This window comes from Euprymna scolopes, chromosome 10, assembly GCF_053919585.1.
Source record: "Euprymna scolopes isolate OS-2025 chromosome 10, ASM5391958v1, whole genome shotgun sequence".
NCBI classification, from domain to species: Eukaryota; Metazoa; Mollusca; class Cephalopoda; order Sepiida; family Sepiolidae; genus Euprymna; species Euprymna scolopes.
The window spans coordinates 111,166,268-111,191,529 of NC_136491.1; the positions used below are offsets into that span (position 1 = coordinate 111,166,268).

General features: G+C 35.2%; 1 protein-coding gene across 1 annotated transcript in view; it reads right to left on the reverse strand.

The window, feature by feature from the left end:
* LOC145286202 (potassium channel subfamily K member 18-like) overlaps positions 1–25,262 on the reverse strand; it is a 140,639-nt gene that overhangs the window by 70,114 nt on the left and 45,263 nt on the right. The window contains exon 2 of the mRNA XM_080135000.1: positions 12,259–13,604. Within this exon, the coding sequence (XP_079991126.1) occupies positions 12,259–12,658 (400 nt within the window). The 5' untranslated portion in view covers positions 12,659–13,604. The remainder of the gene's footprint in view (positions 1–12,258; positions 13,605–25,262) is intronic.

Genomic DNA, 25,262 nt, shown 5'->3' on the forward strand with positions numbered 1-25,262 from the left:
GTAAAAAATGTATTCTAAATTAATTTAACTATAAGTACGCTAAATGTTGTTGTATATTGGAGATTTAGGCACAAAGGAGAAGAGGAAAGAAAAATAAATGATAATTAAAAAATAAATAAAATAACGTCGCAGCAAAACGAGAAGTTACATATAAACACGGTGACAAGTAGGTTTGTCCCTGATGAAATAAATACCGTTCCCGAAAACATGACACCTCCAGCCAAGTTTTTTTTTTTTTTTAAGTTAAAACTTTAGTAATCTGTAAAAATAAAAACTGGAGAGGTTTAATAATATCAGCTGAGAGTTAGAAATCTCCGAAACAGTCCAAATACAAATTTACAAAAGCATATGTTCAAGTCTAATAGTTTATTCTAAATTATCATTTAAAACAAAATAAGCTATTTGCTTCGTTAACTGAGTGTTTAACTTTGTTCCCTATGATATTAAATAACCGAGTCATAATACTAAAACTTTTGTTTAACAGTAAAGATAATATTAACGTTGACCTAAAAAATATGACCGATAAAACCAGAGAAAAGTTCGAAAGTAAAAAGAGGAAAACAAAACAACCAATATTACTTACAACCCAGCTTACAATTTTTTAAAAGAAGTTTTTCTCTCTCAGTTTGGTTAGTTCTTGTCTCCTTTCTTTGCGACTATATTATCTTACCTGCTAACTTTCTTCTTTCTTAACTATTTTCCTTACAAAGGTCTGACGGAAAGGCGTCAAATTATCTTCTGTAACGTTACCCAACACATCGTAGCCTCAGTCGCAAAGTAGACAAAGAATAGGAAATAACTTCAACACGCTTTGAAATGAGGAAATATATGTTGTTGTACAACACATATTTCCTCATTTTCAAGCAACGTATAGCTTCTCGCTATCATCTTCCCGAACGTACCCTCGAAAGTCATCGACGTCTCTAACATGATCGTCTTCTCGAGCGTAATCTTTCCATTTATAGTCTTCTTTTTTGATGTAATTTTGCTCACGACTCGTTATTTGCATATAGCAATCAACACTATATTACACCACTTGGACTAGTTCGTTTCAAGGCATTTTTCGGGGTTCTGCGAGCGTTCGTAAATATTTTTCATATTATTTTATTAGAGTTTATTACAATGAAGTTATATATTCGATCGAATTACTAATTATGTTTGTCTGGGTACAGCCTAGTGTCCACATTGCTTGACCAATTATACCAAACTGAGTCAAAACATCGATTCATAGTCTAACTTTATATTGATTAAATTTGGGTATATCTATGTCAAAAGTTAAAGTCAAGGTTACGAGAAATGTAAAAGTCACACCTTTGGCGATTGTAAAGACGAAATTTTAACGGACACAAGCAGGAGCAAATTGTCGGGGCTGGAGATTTTGAATACAATTCATTCCTGGCTTGTCCAATCAGAAGCCCTCAATCACGTGACCGAGTTTATAAAAGCTTAAACCGGCAACACTCTCTCTCTTCCCAGATCGTGGACTAACAACAACTCCATGTGGAACGGACCTGTCGCCCCCAACTTCTTTCTTGGGACCCAACAGAACTCACCCGGCCTTCGGGCTCAGGGTTCTACTAAGAGGTGTACACAAACAATCCCACATAGCTACCTCCACATACGGACTTCAATGCGGTACATACACGAACTCTCTTTCTCATCCTACAGTACTGTCTCTTATCTTTCGTGACGCATGCTTCTTCTACTAACTTCTAGGAGACAAATAATCCATCATGGCTACGTACCATAGCTTCAACACACACACACACACACACACACACACACACACACACACACACACGCACACGCGCACACACACACACACACACACACACACACACATGAACTCTTTTCTCTTTCAACAAGCCTGTATAATCACCAACGCCTCTACACAAAAATTCTTTCCACAATTAACCCTTTTTGTATATATTCTTACTAACGAGGATAATCGTTTTTAAATGTTAGAATTAAATTTTTGTCTCCTTTATTTTACAGTATAACTTTGGTTCTGTTCAACATAGAAACTCGCTACTTATACTATATTATAAAAAATAAACCATTGCATCTTATAAGATTATTTATTTTGATCTTGACCCTTGACCATAACCTAGAAAAGTTAAATCTAATTTAAAATTTTGATGAAATTTTGACGTTGTTTTTCTTTTCTTTTTTTTCTTTTTCTTTTTTTATTTTTGTCAGGTGGAGGTATTCATTCTCACCACTGACTTGTTTCTGTTGCCATATCGGCCAATCCTATTTTTCCCCTTTAGACATGGAAAAACATGTTTTCTAATTGCGCTATTTCAAACTTCTAAATAACTGATCGCTTCATTTCGAGTCGATGGGTTTCTTTGTCTTGGAATAATGTCGAAAACAATTGCAACCGTTTACTTTATCGTTTAACCAATCGACATCGATTCTCCTTTTCAAGCGTCTTTTATGAAAACTCTTTACCGGTGGGGTCGTGTTTGCCGTCACTAAAAGGTACAAAATAGATATTTCTCCCTCTAACAAATTTACAATCCCTGGATTTCTTACGCCGGTATAGTATTGTAAAAAAAAATTCTGCAGTAAATAAAACACAATGGATGTGATATTACATTATTATTATTATTATTATTATTATTATTATTATTATTATTATTATTATTATTATTGTTATTATTATTGGCTTACATGGAGCTTTCACACAAGTTATCAAAGATCTGATTGGAAACCTGTGGTGGTCTTTGGAAGCTGAGTGAGAACAAGTTTCCCCAGACGTCCAGCTATCTCCACCTCCTTTGATAGCATTTGCAAATAAATTGACGTTATCGCAACAGCCTCTTACAATTGATTTCTCGTTGGCAGTGGCCATTGGTCTATACTAGAATTTGAGTGGCACTAAGCCCCCCCCCAAGGTCCCAGTTCCCTTCGTGCTTGTCTGGTCAACGCTCTCTCCTCAGTCTTTCCATCCTCCTTGACCCTTCTTGGCTCTTTGGTATTACTTTTTTTGGGGGGGGGAGGCGGTGATGAGACAAGGGGAGGGGACGCGTGATGGTGGTGTATTATTATTATTATTATTATTATTATTATTATTATTATTGGCGCTCACAAGGAGCTTTCACACAAGTCATAAAAGATCTCTCCTTGAGAACAACCTGTGGTGTTCCCTGGAAGCTGAGTGACAACAAGTCTCCTCAAATTCCAGTACTCTCCACCTCTTTCAATAACATTTTTAAATGAATTTGCATTATCGCAACAGTCGCTTACCATTGATTTCTCGCTAGCAGCGGCCATTGGTCTTCACTGGAGTTTGAGTGGCAATAAGCCTCCCCAATGTACCAGTTCTCTTGGCATTTATCCAGCGCAGGTCTGGTCAGCTCTCTCTGGGTAATGGGAGAGTGGATGGAGAACATAGATATGCAGCTTCATTGTTCTTGGTTCCATGTAACGTTTCGCGTTTTGTCTCTGCCGCAGCTCGTTTGGCCTGTGCATGTGGCTCGTGTATTAGTCTCCACACTCAAGGGTTTTCCTTAATATTTCAGTTGTTTTCATTATTGTTATTCGTTGTATCTTTTCAGTTGTTTCTCTGATTCCAATTTCTACCATTCTCTTCTCAAAGTTTTTAGAATTGTTCCTAGTACTCATACTATTATAGGTACTATTGTTAGAGAATGGATAGAGAGAGAGAGAGGGGGAGAGAGGGGGAGAGGTGAATTATAGTGTAGACACGTTGACCGGAAGTAAAAGATCAGCTGATTTGATTCCGTGTGAGTCATGTGATCAGATTAGCTGAATCGTGGAGATTTGATTTGGGCTCAGAAGACAACGGACGGCTTCTCCTCCTCTTCACTGGGGGGGGGGACGAACGCTGACGTGTGTAGGCCGATTTCACTTTCCACCTTCTGCAAGACATATGGGAAAAGTGAAATAAACGGTAGAACTAATTCCTTGTCTTGGAGTGATTGAATTTTCATCCAAAAACAGGTATCAGGTCTCCCTCCAGGACGAGAAATTCCAGATGGTCCAACATCGAAGAAGCAGAGGTAGGTTTTGAAAATACATGTCACTCACACACGATTCCCTTTATGATACAACATAAATATATAATATAACACGTCATCTCTTCTAATCCATTATTAGAGATGACGCAACAAACACTCAACCCTTTATTATAGAGACAATATAACAAACACTCTCATATCTATATTATATAGATAACGTAACACTATCTTGATTTTTTTCATCATTTATATCCCTTTCAGATCTTTGGCTAGCTCTGTGTATTTGATCCGTTTCTATTATTATTATTATTATTATTATTATTATTATTATTATTATTATTATTATTATTATTATTATTAGGGGTATGACAACAGCATATTCTTTTCATTGTTTTGACTCTCGAGTATATATCCAACACAGTTAGACAAAGTTAATCAACCGAGAACCACATCATTCTATATAAAAGCATATAAGATATCAACAGATACACACTCGAGAGTCAAAACAATGAAAAGAATATGATATTGTCCTAATTATTATTATTATTATTATTATTATTATTATTATTATTATTATTATTATTATTATTATTGACTAGCAGTTTTCACACAAACCATCCTGAAGGATTTCTCTTTGAGAACAATCTGCAGTGTTCCCTGGAGTTCGAGTGACAACAAATCTCCCCAGATTTTCAGTACTCTCCACCTCTTTCGATAACATTTGCAAATAAATTATCGTTATCGCAACAGTCGTTTACCATTAATCTCTTACTGGCAACGATCTCGGTCTTCACTGGAATTTGAGTGGCAAGAACCCCCCCCCCCAAGGTCCCAATTCTCTCTTCACTAACCCAGTTGATGTCTGGTTAGTGCTTTCTCTCCTCGGTCATTCCATCATCCTTGTCCCTTCATGACTATTTGGTGTGGTTTCAGCTGAGACGACACGATCAAGGTGCCTAAGGTCTTCTTTAGTCCAGCCTATGAATGGTACAGAATACCGTATTAGCGATACTGCTCAGGTGTTTATTCCTTTAATTAGATTTCTACAGTATAATTTTGTTTCTAAGAGTTTCCCTGCTCTCGGGTACACTTTTCGGATTTCCTCTTTCATGTTCACCAAGTGCCCTTGGAAGTTAATATTAGAATGGGCCCGAACTGCACCAACTGTCTCTAACCTCGTTAAAGTGCACCAGATATGACAGATGCTCTTTCGATCGTACATTATCCCATCACAAGTTGGCCTATTGATCATCTTCACAGGTTGTGTTTCTATGGTGGGGCGCTTCGCCTCTCGACCGAATCGTCTCCTATCCTGTGTAGTCTCCAGGTAAATTAATCCCTTCACTGGTCCCTGCAGCTCGCTGCAAAATGAAGAGAGCGCTCACCACAAACAAACATAACAATAACAACTATTTATTAAGTTCATTACTTCACCACGGTTACTGTCTAAATTGAGGTGACTGACTAGAGCAGTGAACGATGTATGACCAGACAAGTAAAGTCACAGATTTCCCATTAACACAAGCTAGTTAACATCATAACATCAGGCCCTGAGGGTCCCCAAGTCGGAAGCGCTTAACCTGTCTAGCCAGTTTGCTGGCTATGACTCTACTCATTTTAGAATTCCTTTTTCTGAATCCAACCCTTTTTTGTCACCTCTCCCTCGGAGAGTAGTTAAAAACATCCTTTGGTCCTGGATATGACCTTAAACTATATCTAATGGTGAGGCCCCAGCTTGCGGGCTTTGGGGAGTGTGGAGCAACCCCTTAATTTCCATTGCTCTCAGGTCTACTTTGACCCGGAGTGGTAGTACCTGTTAGGGTACCAACTATGGGTTAAATAGAAGCCGACTTGAAAAAAAATATATATATTCTATCAAAAACTTTTCTTCAAAATCACTGGATTCGCCATTAAATAACCTGAAAAGGGTTGATATGCCGTAAAACAAAAAAAAAACAACATCCTTTCTCTCTTCCTTTCAGAGCTTTCTCTTGTCTCATCCACTCAACACTTCTCTCTCTCTCCCTCTCTTTCTCTCTCTCCCTCCTTCTCTATTTCCTGAGAGCGGGGTGGTTGTTCACACTGATATCTATTGGAAGTCCCCTGGGTTTCTTCGCACAGAACTGTGTGCGGCTCTTATCATCTAATGTTACTTCTAATACAAACATTCCCTCTGACATTTCATAGATAACTCCAATTCTCTCCCCATTTTTGAGACAATATACCATCTGGTTTGCCTGTAACAAGCCCATAATGACAGCTCGGCAGTTGGTCCTATTTTGCTAGCTAAGTTTTTGCATTTCTCTGCACTCCTCCACCCCACCCCGTCCGGTCAAACACCCCACCTCACTGCAATATGCACCTCACTGCATGCCTTCATGACACCATAGTGTCACAATATTACTAGATTATTATTATTATTATTATTATTATTATTATTATTATTATTAGTAGTAGTAGTAGTAGTAGTAGTAGTATTGAGGGGGTAACTTACACTTTTAAAGTTTATTATTTGTACTCATTAGGAGTTCTCACACAGATCACCATAGATTGTTCACTGAGAATAAACGGTGGCGTTCCCTGAGGTATGGATGACAACAAATCTCCCCAGATTTCCAGTACTCTCCACCTCTCTCGAAGCCTTTGCAAATTAATTTTCATTATCACAACAGTCGCTTACCATTGACCTCTCGATGGCAATGACCATTATCCATCACTGAAATGTGGGTGGTAGTAAGCCTAATCAAGGTCACAGTCCTCTTCGCATGCCTTCAGTAAAAGTCCGGTTAGTGCCTTCCCTCCACGGTCTTTCCATCCGCCTTGACCCTTCAACTATTTGGTGTGGTGCCTGTCGAATCTGTCTTTACATTTTTTGAGGGAGGGGATTCAATTTACAATTTTACGGTTTCAGTTTTCTTGGTTGTATTTTTTTGTTTTACTTGTGTTGCAGTTTCTATATACCTGGTCAGCGTTTGTAGCTTATGTGGATTAGTTTCCGCATTCGAGGGGTTTCCTTGAGATCTCAGCTGTTTTCATCATTAGCGTCTGTTGCATAGTCTCGGTCTTCCCGTTCATTCCGATTTCTCCTAATTTTTTTTTTTTTTAATTCTTTGGAACTGTTTCTAGTGTTCCTAGAATTATTGATATCATATTGATTTTCTTTTAATTTTCTGGCAATTTTGCATTTTTTCTTTTCATTTTTCTATCCCTTAATTTTCACCCTGAAGGTTGCTGGGGCGGCAAAATTCACAATTCGTCACTTGTTAATTATTATAACGCCAGGTCTTCTTGCTTGGATGAGATTTATATTTGTATCTCTATGTCCTAAAGGATTGTATGGTTTTCTTTTTTTCTCTACTGTCTAGTTGAAGTCGTCTGCAGAGTTCCCAGTGTACTGCCTTCTCTATACAGTCGTGTTTGTCCTGTTATTCTTTTTGAATTAGTTTTATTTAAATGTATTGTTCACTTATTATGCGTTTTATTGCTTCGTCTCTTTGTTCACAGATTCTACATTTACCTTTGTCTTGTGTTTTATTTATTTATTTTAGCTTTAATGTGATTGACTCTAATTGCGTTGTACTTTGCAACTGTCAGTAGAGATTCTGTTTCACTGTTCATGTGTCCTTTTCTTAGCCAAATCCAAGTGTTTGCATGATTCTCTTCTGTGGTTATTCTGATGAATCGTTCATGTAGCTTTATCTCTTCCCACTGTTCTTGTATTTTTGTTTTTGCGTTCATCGTTTCCGGCATTGTTCTTCTTGGTGATTTTTCTCGATGCGATGATCAATCTTTCTGTGCGCTAACATTTACTTTTCCAGGTCTTTTGTGTGTGTGTGTGTGTGTGTGTGTGTGTGTGTGTGTGTGTGTGTGTGTGTGTGTGTGTGTATGTGTGTGTTTGTGTGTGTGCCTTCTACACAGTCTTCTTTGTTTATCATCTACTTCCTCCTTTGTTCCTTTGCACATAAAGTCGGTCAGTATAGTCCTTTTTTGTGTAGTACATTGTGCATTATCATTAGTTTCCTCGTCTTCTGATCAAGGTGCCTAAAGTCTTCTTTAGTCCAGCCTATAAATGGTCCAGAGTACCCTATTTGTGATACTGCCCAGGTGTTTATTCCTTTAATTAAATTTCCTTTCCTCGGTATAATTTTGTTTCCAAAAGTTTCCTTGTTCTTTTTTTTTTACATGGTAGTCACCACTTATCAAGGCCCGGAAGCCACTCGAGGATAAAGGTTACTGCGGGTACAGTAATCAATGGGATAGTATCTTAGTAATCGTTAGTATTGGAGATTTAATAAAGTGTCTTATTCAAGGGGGCGGTTCATCAGGTATTTGTTTATGTTGAACTTGAAGACATCCAAGTTGTAGTCAGGTGGGAAGCAGGAAAACGGAAGAGAGTTCCACAGGCGTGCACTTCTAAGAAAGAAGCTTTGCTCATGGACAGTTATTATTATTATTATTATTATTATTATTATTATTATTATTATTATTATTATTAAAAACACAATCGATGTAATATTACAAGATTACTATTATCTCCTTCACTAGGAGTTCTTACAAAGGTCATTATCAAAAATTGCTCATTGGCAACAACCTGTGGTATTTATTATTATTATTATTATTATTATTATTATTATTATTATTATTATTATTATTATTATTATTTATGTGATTTAAAAAGATTATTATTAGATTATCATTATTATTAATTTTTTATTAATATAATATATGTAATATCAATAGATTATTATTAGATTAATATTAATATTAAAGATATATTACAATATTATTATTATTATTATTATTATTAATAATAATAATAATAATAATAATAATAATAATAATAATAATAATAATAATAATAATAGATCATTATCATTATTATTATAGACGTAATATAGATTGGTTTATTATGATTACTGAATTAAGCCTTTTATTATTATTATTATTATTATTATTATTATTATTATTATTATTATTATTATTGTTGTTGTTGTTGTTATTATAGATGGAATACCACTAAATTATTATTATAATATTAATATTGTGGATATAATATTATTATATAGTTATTATTATTAGATTATTATCATTATTATTACAGATATAATATAGATTGTTATTGGTTTATTGTTTTATCTAAATTATTAATATTATTATAGATGGAATATCACTAAATTATCATTATTAGATTACTATTAATATTATGGATACAATATTACTATATAGTTATTATTATTATTAGATTATTATTAATCTTGTAAATGTAATATGACTAAATTATCTTCTTTAAGTCGAGCACATATTTTTCTACCCTTTCTCCTTCCTTTTCTCCCCCCCCCTCTATCTATCGTTCTGCTTGTCTGTCACTCTCAGAAAAAGAAACATTATCTCCCACCTTTCCTGCCTCTCTTTGAGATAAATACTTTCAACCCCCCCCCCACTCTCTCTCTCTCTCTCTCTCTCTCTCTCTCTCTCTCTCTCTCTCTGCCACTTCTCTATGTATCTCTAATTGGCTTTAAGCACAATCGGATAATCAACTTATTGGTTCATTGATCTGATGCTAGTTTCACACGTACTCGTTTATCAATTGGCGATACATTTCTTTCGATAAAAGAATATGTACGATGTATGTGATTAGAATTAAAGTAAAAAAAATATATAATTGTTCGGTTGTACTTTCAACATATAATTTTTACGATAATAATTTTTTGATGCCTACAGACAATAGTGCGTTATCCTGTTGGGAATCATCAGTGTACTGTGACGCGATTACTACCAGTCGGGAGATTCGAACCCGGCCACGAAGCCATCTCCGACTCCATTAGTAAGGAACAAACCTCGCGGCTAATCTCAACCGCTAGAAATATCGTTGAAATTTAAACATTTATTTTTAAATGTCGAGACGTCCGTCCGTTGTGATTTAATGATTATAATCATGATCTGTTCATGCGAGCTTAAGTGACCGACTTTAATTTGAATTTTAAAGTGTTCAACAATAAGAACCGAGTTCTTAAAGGGGCTGACATAAATATTACTATAATAATTTTTAAATACCTACAGATACTAGTGTTTCATCCTATCGAGAATAATCAGTGCAGGGTGACACGATTTATATCTGTCGGAAGAATCGAACCTAGCCACGAAACCATCTCTGACTCCTTTAGCAAGGAACAACTCTCACGGCCAATCTCATATATATTTCCCCAAAGCCCCAGGCCTTGATGAAGGGAAAGGCTAAAACTTGCTGCTATGGTATCAAATGATCTGAAATAACAGTAAGGGGAGACTTGATTCCAAATATTTTTTATATGTTATATCTCCTCTCCTTTGGAAATAGGGTACGATTATGAATATCTCCAGTACCAAATAATCCTTATACATTGTGAAATTTACGCAATGTATGAAAACCAAAAGGGAAGATATAACATGAGAAATATTTGGAATCAAGTCTCCATTTGCTTTTATTTACGATCATTTGAAACCATAGAAGCAAGTTTTAGTCTCCTCTCCATCAAGGCTAGAGGTTTGGGGGGAAATATAAGATATTTTGTAATTCATATGCAAAACTAGGAAAATAAATGACGATGATTGAAATATTGGTAAAGGCGCAGTATCTTTCCACCCACAAACAAAAAAACTTTAAAATTACTACTATTATAGGTTTTCGAGGATGCTAAAACGGAAACAATAGTTAAAATCCCAAGGAACGAGTAATTTCAGTGATATGAATTAATTATAGTTTTCAAAAGTGGGGGATCACGTTTCTGTAATAATTTAACGTAAAATAAACACTCACTTTATAGACAAGGTGACCATAAAGAAGGTGCTCATTTTACGTTAAATTAATATAGACGTAATCCCCCACTTCTTTATACAATAATGTGCGACCTTAAGGGCAAATATCATATAGCCCACTATACGATTCAGGTCTTTCCAACGAACCTTTATTTGTTAAATTCTGATCAATAGTCGCCGAGATTTCGAACTTATAAAATTGCCCAAAAAAGTGGTGTATCTATATATTAGTAGTCTGGCAAGGCCACAGACGAGACAGCAAAAGCAGCAAAACTAAAGCTGGCCTGCCAGGACACTATGTATACAAATGTAGGCAAATTTGGGCATATTTTATTGGTTTAAAAATATAGGTTCTTTTTTACGAATTGTCATAAAATTTTAACCATAGAATAATATTATAATCTTCAAAAAGCCTGCAAATTCTCATGTAATTTCGGTTCATAGAACCAAAGTTATGAGCATTTCAATATTCAATTTGACAACGAGTATATTTATATATATATATATATATATATATATATATATATATATATATATATATATATATATATATATATTTATATATATATATATATATCACTTTATTTTGGCATTTTTATTAGTTCTGAAATTTCGGCTACTATTGATCAGAATTTAACAAATGAAGGTTCGTTGGAAAGCTAATGACCTTTAATCGCAGGCATGCCTTTTTTTTTTAGATTCTTATGAATGGCTCTACTTTCGATGAGAAATCGATTCTAAAACTTCTTGGTCTTTCTTTCTCATCAAATCAAGTCCAGATATTAAATCCATTGCTCTTTCTGCTTCTCATAAAATCAGTTCTCTCTATCAACTTCTTTCTCACACCCAAGACTATTTTCTATTTCTACAAATCTACTCATGTATGGAGTACTTTAGTCATATTTCGGCTAGTTAATCTGTGTCCCATTTGAAGGTCCTTGATAAATTACAGCAACGTATCTATAATTTGATTGGCTCTACAATTTCCTCTCCACTCTAACCTTTCTCTCACAGATGTGATGTTGCTACTCTCAGTCTTTTCTACAAATACTAATATGGCATGGGTTACTCAGAATCGTCTGATTTATTCTCTGCTTCCTTTGTTGCAGCGCGTTTGACTTGTTGGTCTAGAGGTCTTCATCAATTCACTGTTTTAATTTCTCATTGTAACACAGCTTCCTATTCCAGTAGCTTCTTTCCAAGGACTGCAAGGTTGTCGAACTCTTTTCCTATTTACTGTTTTCCTGCTTCCTACAGCCTTGATCTTTCAGCTTTGATTCTTATTAGTTCATTACATCAAGTGTCTTCATGCTTTGTCTCGAGCGATTTCCATAAAAATAAAAAAAAAATAACTGCTTAGTTAATAAAATGCTATAAACCGGTGTTTTTTTATTTTTTTTTTTTTTCTGTCCAACACAAGACACTTAAAAACTCAATAAAAACGTACAACATAAATAAGGAGTTCATGTCTACTTACCAATTGTCGAAACGACTGTAATGGAGAATAGGATTGCTCCTGGTAAAGACCACGAGAAGGAACTTCCATTCTTCTTTCCTTTCAGTTCGCAGACATCACCAGTGTAGCCAATACTGACACAGCTGTCGCGAAACAGCTGAAGAATGCTCAGTGTCTCGTTCCGCGACATCCCGGTGTTCAAAGTCACCAACTTGTCGAGCGTTTTCGTTTCGATGGCGTCGTATTCCTTGCGTGAATCTTTGCATATTTGCACCTCGTTATCTTTCTCCAGGTGCTCGAAGATGAAACCGCCAGCCACGCAATAGACTATCACCATCGCGCACATACCAACGTGCGAGAAAAGAAATTTGGAGACTGACTTCCAACATGACGTTGGTTTCTCGTTCTCGTCAGTCGACATTTCTGCGCTTTTTTCCTAATGTCTACTGTCCGGTGGTTGAAAATGCCGCCTGACAAAGTACTTGACTTTTTGATTGGTTAGATTTTTCGAAATATCGTTACCTGATTGGTTGAATACTAAAATATGTCGTCTGCTACGTATCTCATTTTGATTGGGTAGTTAGTTCTTTAAATTATCACTCAATTGATTTGCTGAAGTCTAAAACGTTTTAGCTGCTACATACTTTATTGTAGTTGATTAGTTATTTGAACAAGAATTATCGATGCTTCAATATTCTCTTGGTGGTTTAATTATTTTAAATATCGGTTAGAATATGTCGTCCATTTACGTACTGTATTTTGATTGGCGAATTATTTCAACTATCCCTACATTGGTTAATTGATGCCTAAAAATTATCGTCTGCTACGAGATTTGTTTTGATTTTAGTTATTTAATTTTTCAAGCTAATCTTGATCTCTTGCTCTATTGCAATTTTTTGTTTTTCTTTAAATATTGACAACAAATAAACATCTTTTTATAAAAATAGTTTTCATTAGTCGATATTTTCCTCATTCCTTTTTCTTATTGGATACTTTAAAAAAAAAAAAAAATAGGCTTCCTTGATAGCTGATAATAAGTTGTTACCCTGTTGTCCGGGTTAATTGTTTTCTTTTGATACTCGATTTTTTTATATACAAATTCAGTTTCAAATAAAATATTCACATTTTATTAACGTTTAAATGATTCCAAATGTCTTTCACGGGTCATTAAATAGTCAGATGTATCCAGAATTGGTTCTTTTTAATATTGAAAACTCATATGTCCCGTTCCGTTGTAGTTAATTTCATTTCCAAGAATTCTTATATTTCCACTTTTTTACTTTTTTCTCTTTCTTTTACGACTTACAATTCGCCCTATCATCTTTTTCCCCAAGATGATTTTAATTGTTTGGTACCTTCGGTAGAATCTGAAAGTAATAAAAATATTTGCATCAATATAAAGTTAGTAATGTATATATATATATATATATATATATATATATATATATATATATATATATATATATATATATATATATGTGTGTGTGTGTGTGTGTGTGTGTGTTTTATTTTTTTCTTACCGTTTTATCTGTCTGGTTACATATGTTTCGGATGTTGGACCATCTTTACGATCCAACAGCCTCGTCAGACCTTACAGAAATGGTTGTTAGTATTTGGAAGAAGTGTTTTAGAGGAAATACGAGAAAAAAAAAGAGTGGGGGTAAGAGATAATAAGGGGGGAAACGGGTATCGACAATATTTAAGTTTTGAAGGTTAAAATACATTAGATTGTAGCGTGTGTGGGGGCAGCAGATTCAGGTAGGCGTGGGTGGAGATATATGGATATAGGGAGGGGGCGGGGGAGAGAAGATGGTAAAAGAAAGGGGGTAAGGAGAGGAGGGGGAGGAATTTCAATTTTAGGTTTTTAAAATTTTGACTTCTTTTGGTTGTTTAGTCAGGTATATGAAGTAGATGAGAGAGATAGAATGAGAGAGAGAGAGAGAAAGAGAGAAGGAGAGAGAGAAAGGGTTTGTGTAAGTGTCATATGTGTTTGATAAGTAAAAGGTTTCATTTAGAATACCATAAGTCGACTTGTTCATTTCAGTTGACGATGAGTTGTTTTTAGGTAGTTAAGGGTTAATATATACGCCAACGTAAGCGCAAATACGCATACATACAGACACATACATATGTACATTTCTATACAGACACATACAGACACATACGCACATACATATATATATATAACCAGTTTTACTAAATAACTGTATGTATATATATATATATATATATATATATATATATATATATATATATATAATTATAAGAATAATTGAATTTCAACAAGAGTCGTTGATAGTGCTCAAAGAGCAAATTATAGTTTCTAAGGGAAAAAACTATATATATATATATATATATATATATATATATATATATATATATATATATATATATATATATATATATGCTTATCCCAGATTGAGAAATATTCAAAAGATTAGAATTATTGAATTCCAACAAGGGTCGTAAAAAGATATGACTATATTTACATAAACTATATATATATATATATATATATATATATATATATATATATATATATATATATATATATATATATATATAGTAAGTAATAAAATATATATGGCACTTAAGCTACACAGAATTCATCAGGCCAGGCATGCATAAGCCTGATAGAATCCTAGCGTGAATGAAACGCGGAATATTCTCATCAGGAGAGGAGAAAAAGAATGCATTATACAAAGATGAGAGGGAAAAGAAAACACTTACTTTAAAAAACATTCGGATTAGAAATGGAAAAATTGAGAGGAGGCCGTAATATGATGAAAACAAAAGAGAGAAGAGCATGAAAGAAACAATAAATAAAAATGAAAATAAAAAATAATGTCATTACTATATATATATATATATATATATATATATATATATATATATATATATATATATATATATATATATATATATGTAAGTGAACGTGCTTGCCTTTTTTCTTTTGTTCTTGGCCTTCGGGCCGGGATCAAAGTGTAGCATCTGTTCCGGCAGATGCTGCAAGCTATGACTAGCAAAGACCAGCTATGACTAGCAAAGACCAGATGTGGGGGCAACCCCACATGCCTGACCTTTAACTAGCTCCCATTTCCCACCTCTCGGGAGCTGGTCCCCTTTTTCCCTTCCCCCTCCCTTCACGCCTCACATTAAAAATTGGCCTTGTGCCTAATTTGCTCAGTGGGGGAGCAAATAAATACCATCTGTTCTGCAGATGCTGCACTTAAGATAATTTGTACCAGTCAATGGAGGGGAAACCCTCTATACTGGGACAATTATTATTTTTGGTAACCAGAGTGCCCCCTTTTTGCCTACTTTTAGGGGAGCTGGTTTTTACCCCACATTAAAAACGGCCTTGTGCCTAATTTGCTTTGATGGGGAAGCAAATAAATACTTTTTTATTTTACTTTTGTTAGTTTGAAGAGATCAAGGGGCTCCTTCCCGGGGCTAACACTTGATTCTATTACAGTTTAAATTTATATCCGAGGGCTCTTTTAAGAATAGACACTGTTCCCTTTATTGATTTGTATTTCCTTACAGCTTGGTTTTTCAGGGATTGCTTCTAAGTATTTCTGAAGGTTCTTTTTTATTAGGGCAGTTGCTCACGTCACAACTGGTATAATGTTTATTTCTTTCAGAGACCATGTTGTTTTTAGATCACTTTTTAGGTCCTGATATTTTGTTATCTTTTCCCGTTCTGCTCTATTAAGGCCAAAGTCGTTTGGAACAGTGACGTCGATAATGAGTGCAGTCCTTTCGGGCTTGTTCCATATTACTATATATGGCTTGATGGCCTTGTCTTTTATGTATCTGCCCGCCTGTATGTCTTTGTCGTAGAACACTGTCACTTTTCCATTTGATGTTATCGGTGGTGATTCATGTTCCCAGATGTTCAACGATCTATCTAGTTGCATCTCTCCACAGATCTTGCAATGTAAGTATCTACATACTTTGTTGTGGCGAGCAGTGTAATGACCATTGGCTAGAAGGATCTTGCATCCAGACATTAGGTGGCTTGGGCTTTCGACAGCCGAGTGACAGAATCTGCATTGGTCGGTTTTTTGTAGACTAGCTTGTGAGTAAGCCTTGTGCAGCTATAATTAATCGTTCTTCATCAAATGGAAATTTGTCACTTTTCAGCCATTGTGCTCTTTTATGTTGTTGCCATCCTTCTAGTCTTGTCTTCAATTCCCTTTTTGTATACTCCTCTCTCTTCTTTCGGGCGATTAGGGTTGCTGGGTTGTCATATTCTTCTATTGTGTTGTCCAGTGTGTTACCACTGAACTTTTCACCGAGCTTTGTAGTTGACGTCTGCTGGGGCAAACATTTGGTGTGATGTTCATTCACCATTTTTATTTTTGGGTCAGAAGAACATTTGATATATTGACCTATGCTTGCCATTGAAGCTCGGTATGCGTGGTTAATTTCAATGAGGTCTAAACCACCTTCTCTCCGTGGTAAGTACAACCTGTCCATGCACTGATGTTTGTAAATGACTTTATGAAGGGTCAACATTTTCCGAGTTTTTACATCAAGGTTATTGATGCAGTTTTGTGGCTAATTGATTATGCCAAATCCATAAGAGACAACGAGTATTGCCAATTGATTGATGGCAGTAATTTTGTTTTTCGGTGATAGTTCTGATGAGAGGATTTTTTTAAAAGTTGCTTGAAGTATTCTCCCTGCACTTTTTCTCTCATCTTTCCATGTTCAAATGTCTCATTCTCCTCTACTCCCAGGTATTTATAGACGGCATCTTCTTCAACGTCTTCAATAGAGCCATTGTGAAGATTAAGATGTTCTAATCCTGTCTTTCTTCCTTTCTTTATGGTGCACTTAGCGCATTTGCCGAATGCAAACTCCATGCAGATGTCCTCTGTATAATTTTTAACAATGTCTATCAGAGAGGCAAGTTGTTTTTCTGATTCCGCATAGAGTTTCAAGTCGTTTATAAAGTGTAGATGGTTTACTCGTTTATTTTCCTCCTTCTTTCTGCCCATGCTGAGATTGTATCCAGCATTGGATCGTTTAAGTAGCTTACTTAGTGGATCCATTGTGAGGCAGAAAAGGAGCGGTGAGAGGCTGTCTCCCTGGAATATTCCTCGCTTGACCATTATGTTTGGGGTCTGTATCCTTCCGTGTGCTGTAGCGTAATTGATTTGCACTATCTGACCATTTGTTTTTGAAGGAATGATGTAATATCAGTGTGCACATTGTACAGCTCCAAACAGCGAAGTATCCAGGAATGAGGTATACTGTCAAAGGCTTTTTTGTAATCAATCCAAGCCATTGACAGATTTCTTTGTCTTCTTCTGCAGTCTTCTAATATTGTTCTGTTTACAAGGAGTTGGTCTTTCGTGTCAAGCTTTTCCCCCGTACAACCCTTCTACTCATTTTCGAGGTAATCACCAGCAATCAGATGGTCGTATGTTTCATCAGCGATTATCCCTGTTAGGAGCTTGTAGGTTGTTGTGAGGCAGCAGATTGATCTATATTTGCAGTGGGTGTCCTCATTTTTGGGAATAAATGATGTACTGCCTACAGTAAGCCACTCAGGCGGTTCTTCATCTCCACTGATAATTTTATTGAATGCCTTGGAATAGTGGTGATGAAGTGCGCTCAGTTTTTTCAGCCATAAATTTGGTATTTGGTCTATTCCTGGGGTCTTGCTGTGTGTGTGTCTGTGTGTCTGTGTACATTTCCCTACGCAATAACTCTGTCAATTTTAAGTCTACAGATTCGAAATTTGATATACAGAGTACTGAGTTTGGGGAAATCTTTGTAATCCATTTTCCGCCAGAAATTTGGCTGTTAATGGGTCAAAGTTCAATGCTTTGACCTTTCAGAACTCTACCAAACTCCTCCGCCAATTTTGAGTATAAACAATTCAAATTTTAGATATAGGTTCCTTGGACTTGGATCTAACTTAATAACTTGATTTGAACCTAAAACAATAAATGTTAAGGGGCCATAAAAGGGGTCAAACTTTTTTAAAATTTTACCTCTGCGGACTCTACAAAATTACTCAGACAATTTCTGGTCTAAACATTTGAAATTTAACATAAATGGTATTTAGAGATAGAGCAAGCTTTTTAATCGGTTTGGGTCGAAAATTTTTAGTTACCAATATATAAATGTATGTATGTATGTATGTATGTATGTTTGCATGTCTGCCTAAAACTTTCGACAGAGGCGACGGATTTTTACAAGATCAGTATCGTTTTGAAGTTCGACATTTCTGACGACAAATATCGAAAAATTGGCTAAAAATATTTATATCTTCACCTTTAACTGGGCACTTTTCTACAGGGGGGTCGCTTTTTTCGCCGATATTTTCGAAAGTCATCCTCTCCTTTCGATTTTCTAGCCTTAATTTAAACCTACGTCACTTTCGGTTTGGCGGTGGTCGTAACAGCAAAGATGTCAGGGTTTTCCCCCGATCTTTTCCTCCTATGCGGTACGGGTTCGAGCCTGCCTTCCTATTACCACTTTTTTTTTTTTTTTTTTTTGCTCAACATACACCTCCAAACACACGGGCAACGCCGGGCTGAAATGCTAGTATATATATATATATATATATATATATATATATATATATATATATATATATATATATATATATATATATATATATATTCAAGCAGTTAGTTATGCTTGTATGTTTGTATATTTGCACGTAGAAAACTCGCTAATTAAATGATCATTATAAATTTTAGTTGCTAACCATAAGGAATCAAATAGGTATTTATATCTCTCGAGAAGATGTGACACAAGGGTCGGAAACTGGGATTGAAGAGCCCGCGCTCCGCAGAAGGAGCACTCTGGCATAAAAATGCCTGATCAGCCCTATCTGTATTTCTTTGGTAAGGACGCCTTAAGCAAGTATCAATAAACTAACCCTTTATCAAACAGAAAAGGCACAGCCTGAGAGGATGGACCGTCTAGAACTGCATAAGACCAGCAACATATTGCAGCCAACAGGGAAAGGTCATATACGAAATGGCATGGATTCTGTTAATTTTGGTGCCGAGAAAAAATATTGAAGTCGTCATATTTAGTTCAATTCCGTTTGACGGAAAAGAGGCAAAAGAGAGAGTGGGATCTCTTCGTGAAAATTCGGATATATCCGATTTTTCTGACATTTTAACAGTAAACATTAGACATCAGTTAATTATTATTCCCCGATTTTCAGTTCATTTACGGTATTTTAACGATTATTTATGATATAAGCACAGCCTCCCATTTAGAAATTCAAATATTTCAGATTTTCATTATATTTATTTATACACATTTCATGTATTTCAGAGACATTCAGACATTTTAGCTGGCAAAGTGGGACCGATTAGATTGAAGACTATTTTTGGACTCTATCCAAGAAGGAGAGACTAGTGGTAGATGCACTCGCCCCAATGTGGCAACAATATTCCATATATTGGCGGATGGCGGCCTTGTAAATATGCCAAGTTGTGTCTTTCTTTCCAACCCTAACCAGTCCACAACACTGGCGACGAGGATTATTAAGAAACTGGAACTTGTCATTTACAACATTTGCACAAGGGATTCTTAAGTAACAAGAATATTTAAAAGAACAAATATGAAGAAACAAACGGCGAAATTTCTCGACAAGCACATACCAAAACACAAGCTTTATTAGCGAACTTGAAAAAATACGCAAGTTGGTTTCTGTTTTAGCTAAAATGAATTTTCATTTTTCTCTCAAAGAAGAAGTTAGTGATTTCATTTTATTCCTAAACTGTTAATTTTTAACAAGGAAGCAACATTTTTCTTTCTCTCAGCGGAAAAAAGTATCACTGCCGAAATTATAAACCTTTATTTTACTGTTGATTAAAGTCTAACCATAAAACCTGTTACGAGGAAAACATACTAAAAAGTGATTTTTTTCTTTCTTGTTGAAAAAATAGATTTATACTTTCTTTACTCTCTTATGTTATAATCGTAATATTGAAACGTCTAAAGCCGTACTTTAAAAACAAAAGTAAGCATGGAAGACTTCAAATATACTATGGTTGAATAGGTTAAATATCAAATGGAACAACAGCTAAAACATTAGAGAAAAATTCAAAAAATCTCTTACTAGAACAATAGCAAAAGACGAAGAAAAACATCAAAAATTACAACTAAAGAACAAAGATTCAAAAATCTTCTGGAACAGCAGCAGAGAAACAGAACAACAGCACAAAATAAAGAAAGACAACAAAATACAAAGAAAGGCTACTGCAAAGCAGCAAAAACAACGAATATATACTCTACTATCATATAAAAGGAAATTTGTGTGTGTGTGTATGTGTGTGTGTGTGTGTGTGTGTGTGTGTGTGTGTGTGTGTGTGTAAATTCGTTCTCTTCAAGTTCCGAAGCGGCTAGGCTGATTTTTTTTTAACACGCAAATATACTTAACGTGTTTGGAGGGGTGCCCGGAAAACTCGTCTCCGGAAAACTGGTACCCGGAAAGCCGGTACCCGGAAAACTCGTCCTCTTTTGCTAGGTAGGAAAACTGATCCCTTATTGAATAAATATCGATTGAAAACACATTTTATGGCCGTTCTTGAAGGAGATATCGTTTTTAAAAAAGACTATGCACACCCATAATATTTAAAAAAAAATATTTTTACCTTTGTGTGTTCAACTTTAATTCGTTATTATGTAAAAATAATTCCATAAAATCAATAGTTGGTTCTTTGATAAGACAAGGATGCGTTCAAAAATAATGTTTCTGTTTAGAGCACAATTGAACCATGATACTTGACTTTTGAATTTTAAACTTTGAATGAAGCAATTATTTACAGATAATTTCATAACGTTAACAGTAGTTTTTATACAGTGCAATGTACACTACACTGTATTGTGAAATAAGCCACCGTGGAGAGGCATGTTAAGCTTCTTCCCGGTACATTGTGGTTGGTTGTTTTTGTTTTACGGCATATCAACCCGTTTCAGGTTATTTAATGCCGAATCCAAAGATTTTGAAGAAAAATTTTTAATATAATATTTGTTTTGTTTTTTTTTCAAGTCGATTTCTATTTAACCCATAGTTGGGACCCTAATAGGTACTACCACTCCGGGTCAGAGTGGACCTGGGAGCATTGGAAATTAAAGGGTGGCTCCACACTCCCCAAAGCCCACATGCTTGGGTCTCACCACTGGATGTAATTTAAGATCATATCCAGGACCAGTACATTGTGGAAATTCATCACTAGATCAAGCAATTAATCGATTTAATTAAAAAAAAAACAGTGATTTCATCGATTTCGATGACAATAAAAGTATGGAAAGGTGGAATATTTGTTGATCCTCATTAAATCACGGATATCGTCGGGTCTCTCTTCTAGTATATATATATATATATATATATATATATATATATATATATATATATATATATATATATTATTCAAGACATAATAAAATAAATATAATTGTATATAAAATTAATTTATCAGTTCATTAAGAAAACATGCAGAGATAAACAAAAGTTATAGAAACTCTTTATACCATGGAATTTCGAAGTCTAATGCTTCTCGTCAAAAATAGAAGAAAAAACTGGTTTACAGATAAATGTATTTGCGACGTCTAGCATAGATTACATAAGCTTAGAAATTAAAAATAAAATAAGAAGTAAAATATAGAGGAAATAATAGTGCTCATATATAGCTACATGTGATGAAGACGGAAGGAAACACAAACCAAACACAGGTAGAAATCATAAAAACAAGATTTACCGGTTGCGTTCGGATCAACAAACGTCTTCAGAAATAGTTATCTGATAATTTCTTCCTGTGTTTAATGTGTTTTTCCTTTCGTCTTTTTAATACACACTGACTTAATCGAATATATATATATATATATATATATATATATATATATAGAGAGAGAGAGAGAGAGAGAGAGAGAGAGAGAGAGAGGGAGAGAGAGAGGTGTGTGTGTGTGTGTTTTTTATACTAACGAGATCTTTATTGTTCAGACCGGTCACACAAATTGGACCTTTGAACCTGAGTTACCTTTAATTTAAATCCAAGCGCTCTAACAGGCGACAAATAGAGAAATAAACCCTATTTATGTCGAATCAGGCAGACAGGCGTCTCAATAGTGTTCAGCAAATATATATATATATATATATATAAGAGAGGGAGAGAAAGAGAGAAATAACGAAAGAGAGAGAGAGAGAGAGAGAGAGAGAGGGAGGAGGCGATTTACTATTGAATTTTTAGCGGACTTTTATTTCATTAATCAATGCCGTCCGAAATGGGTTCGCTCAAGTAAAACACTTTATTAAAACGTCAATTGTTTGTATTCATTTGCACTTCAATCAATTCATTAATATTTGTCAGGTTTTATTATTTAGTCCTCATGACGCTTACAAAAAAAAAAAAATCTATGCGTCAATATGTTACCAAGTACACCAGAGAATCTTTATTCCAACGAACATACCAACGTTATTGCACAAATGTGTTTATACATGTGACTATATTGTAATTTCAATCAATATGGTTTTGACAATGGACAGTTCCATTTCTTTTTGAATTTATATTTTTCTGTAAAATCATATTTAATATATATATGTGTGTGTGTGTGTGTGTGTGTGTGTGTGTGTGTGTGTGTGTGTGTGTGTGTGTGTGAGAGAGAGAGAGAGAGAGAAGGAGAGAGAGTGTACACATGCGCGTGTACGTGTGTGTTTATGTTGATCGGGTATTTGTTTAGAATTTACGATCTAAAACGAGCTTGCAATCCTAAGAAGAGCTCTTCTTTAGTTGCCTCCCCATGGTGGCAGGCTAAGATGAAAACGTGAGTTTTAAGGTGGGGAAAATCTAGCTTTCCAAACGTGGGCGTTCTGGGTTGGGACAAAAAATTTAAACTGCCGCAGTCTAAATTGATTTGATTTAACAACCGAGTACAGAACAGATACTATACTTTGATCCTAGCTTGAAGGCTAAGAAGTTTTTTTAACCTAAAATGCTAATTTTCGAATCATGAGAAGTATACCTAAATAGAAATCGGTGTAAAATTGAAATGAAAAGAGTTAATGGCTATAAACAGGGCTATGACAAGAGAATATGCTTTTCATTATTTTGACTCTCGAGTATATATTAGTTAATATTTTATATGTTTTTAGATAGAGTGATGTGGATCTCGATTGTTTAACTGTGTCTAACTGTGTCGGATATATACTCGAGAGTCAAAACAATGAAAAGAATATTCTCTTGTCATAGCCCTAGGGTTATAATCAGGGTTCGGTTCTGGAGTTCGGGAAGGAATGAGTCATTCTCTCGACAAGAGCACGTTTCTGCCCTCTTCTTTTCCAATCAACCACACCTGGCCTCTCGCCACCAATGTCACACCGCACAATCCGAACGTCAACAATACGAAATTCTTTTCAAGAGAAGATGTTCACGACTCTTTTCTCTCTGCTGCCCCAGAGAATTTTCCCTGCTTTTATATCCTCCTATCTAGAAAAAAAAAAGGAAGAGACAGGAAAAAAAAAAGCTTCTTCCATCATGTTCTGCCTTCCCAAGATGCCCTTCGCGTATACAAATGTGCTGGCCATCATTTCCTTCTTTCCCAAAGAGCGATGCAGATACGCCCGGTACGTTTCTTTCTTTTTCCCCTTCTTTTCTAACCATATACTCCACACTCTTCTTTACTGCCATGGTGGCAGGCTAAGATGAAAACATGAGTTTTAAGGTGGAGAAAATCTAGCTTTCCAAACGGGGGCGTTCTGGGTTATATCTTAGCCCTAGTTATAGAAGCAGTAATAACTAATAGTAGATTTGAAGCACAAGTCCTCGTTTCAGATAATGTATTTTGCTGACAGTAACGTTTTTGAAAACTGACAAGAACAACGCCCACAAGTCATATAAATATAGTTAAAATGGCAAATGAAAAATTAATAAAAAAAACATTAATGTTATGAATGAGTCACCAGTTAGCAAGAGCTAACTCAACAACAAGATTTTTTGTAAATGAAAGGTATAAAAAATGAATTAACAAAATTATTTATACATCAACAACTTTAGAGAGATGTAAAATATACTTTGAAAGACCAAAATTTGTTGAGAAGTTTTAAAGTTCTTGAATAAGAATCAAACAAAGGCGTCAGAAAGTTCGTTTCAAAATCCATTTGCTTGTGTATGGGGAGTTGGGTATTATCGTCAGAGAGATAGCAGCAGATTTAAAGGAATTTCAGCCTGAGGCACTTCAGTCGATATTTCTTAGATGAGCGTAGTTGATGCTGTTGAGGGGCGACGTACGTAATTTTGATTTCGTTGACCAAGTCACTGTTTTTATGAGTTTGGATTATTTGACATGGATATGTTGCTTTTGTGGTTTGAAACGATTTTCATTGGTTGAAAATATTGAGTTTGGAGCCAAGATTACGTATTTAAACGAATTCGAGAAATAAGACATTTGCTTTTTGGCGTTCGTTCGAATCGCATCTCGATGTAAAAATTCGACCCACCTCATGATGTTTTAGAACAACTGACTCCATCTTTCAGAAGAAAGAAAGAAGTGAAAAGGAAAAAAAAAGGAAAAAGAAAGCAGAACGAACAAAGAAAGAAAAGGAGTAGCTTATATCAACTCGGTAACTTTCATACCCTTTTGTCTTGCATAATGCCTACTAGACACTGTCCTCGATTGTCTAAGGTCTCTCTGTACAGGGGTTTGTCAGAACAACCTGGCATGAGGATACTTTTTTCATAGAAGTAAACCCTGACCAAATATTCAAAATCACATTTTGTATTCGTTGCCCAAATAAGATCTCCTCACTGTGGCTACCCAACATTAGCTTTTACAAGGAATGGTGCACCTTCTCCAAGTGATGTTACCTCAAGTAATAGCACGAAGCTGGATACTCCACCAGACTAGATAAATTCTTGTCTTTGAATCGAGTAAGACCAAGAGACCAAAATGAAAGATAAACTACAACGTATAAAAATGGTTAATTGGGGAGAGGAAAATTATGTTCTCAATTTCTTTACTGACTCAGTATTTGAGAGATAAAGAAC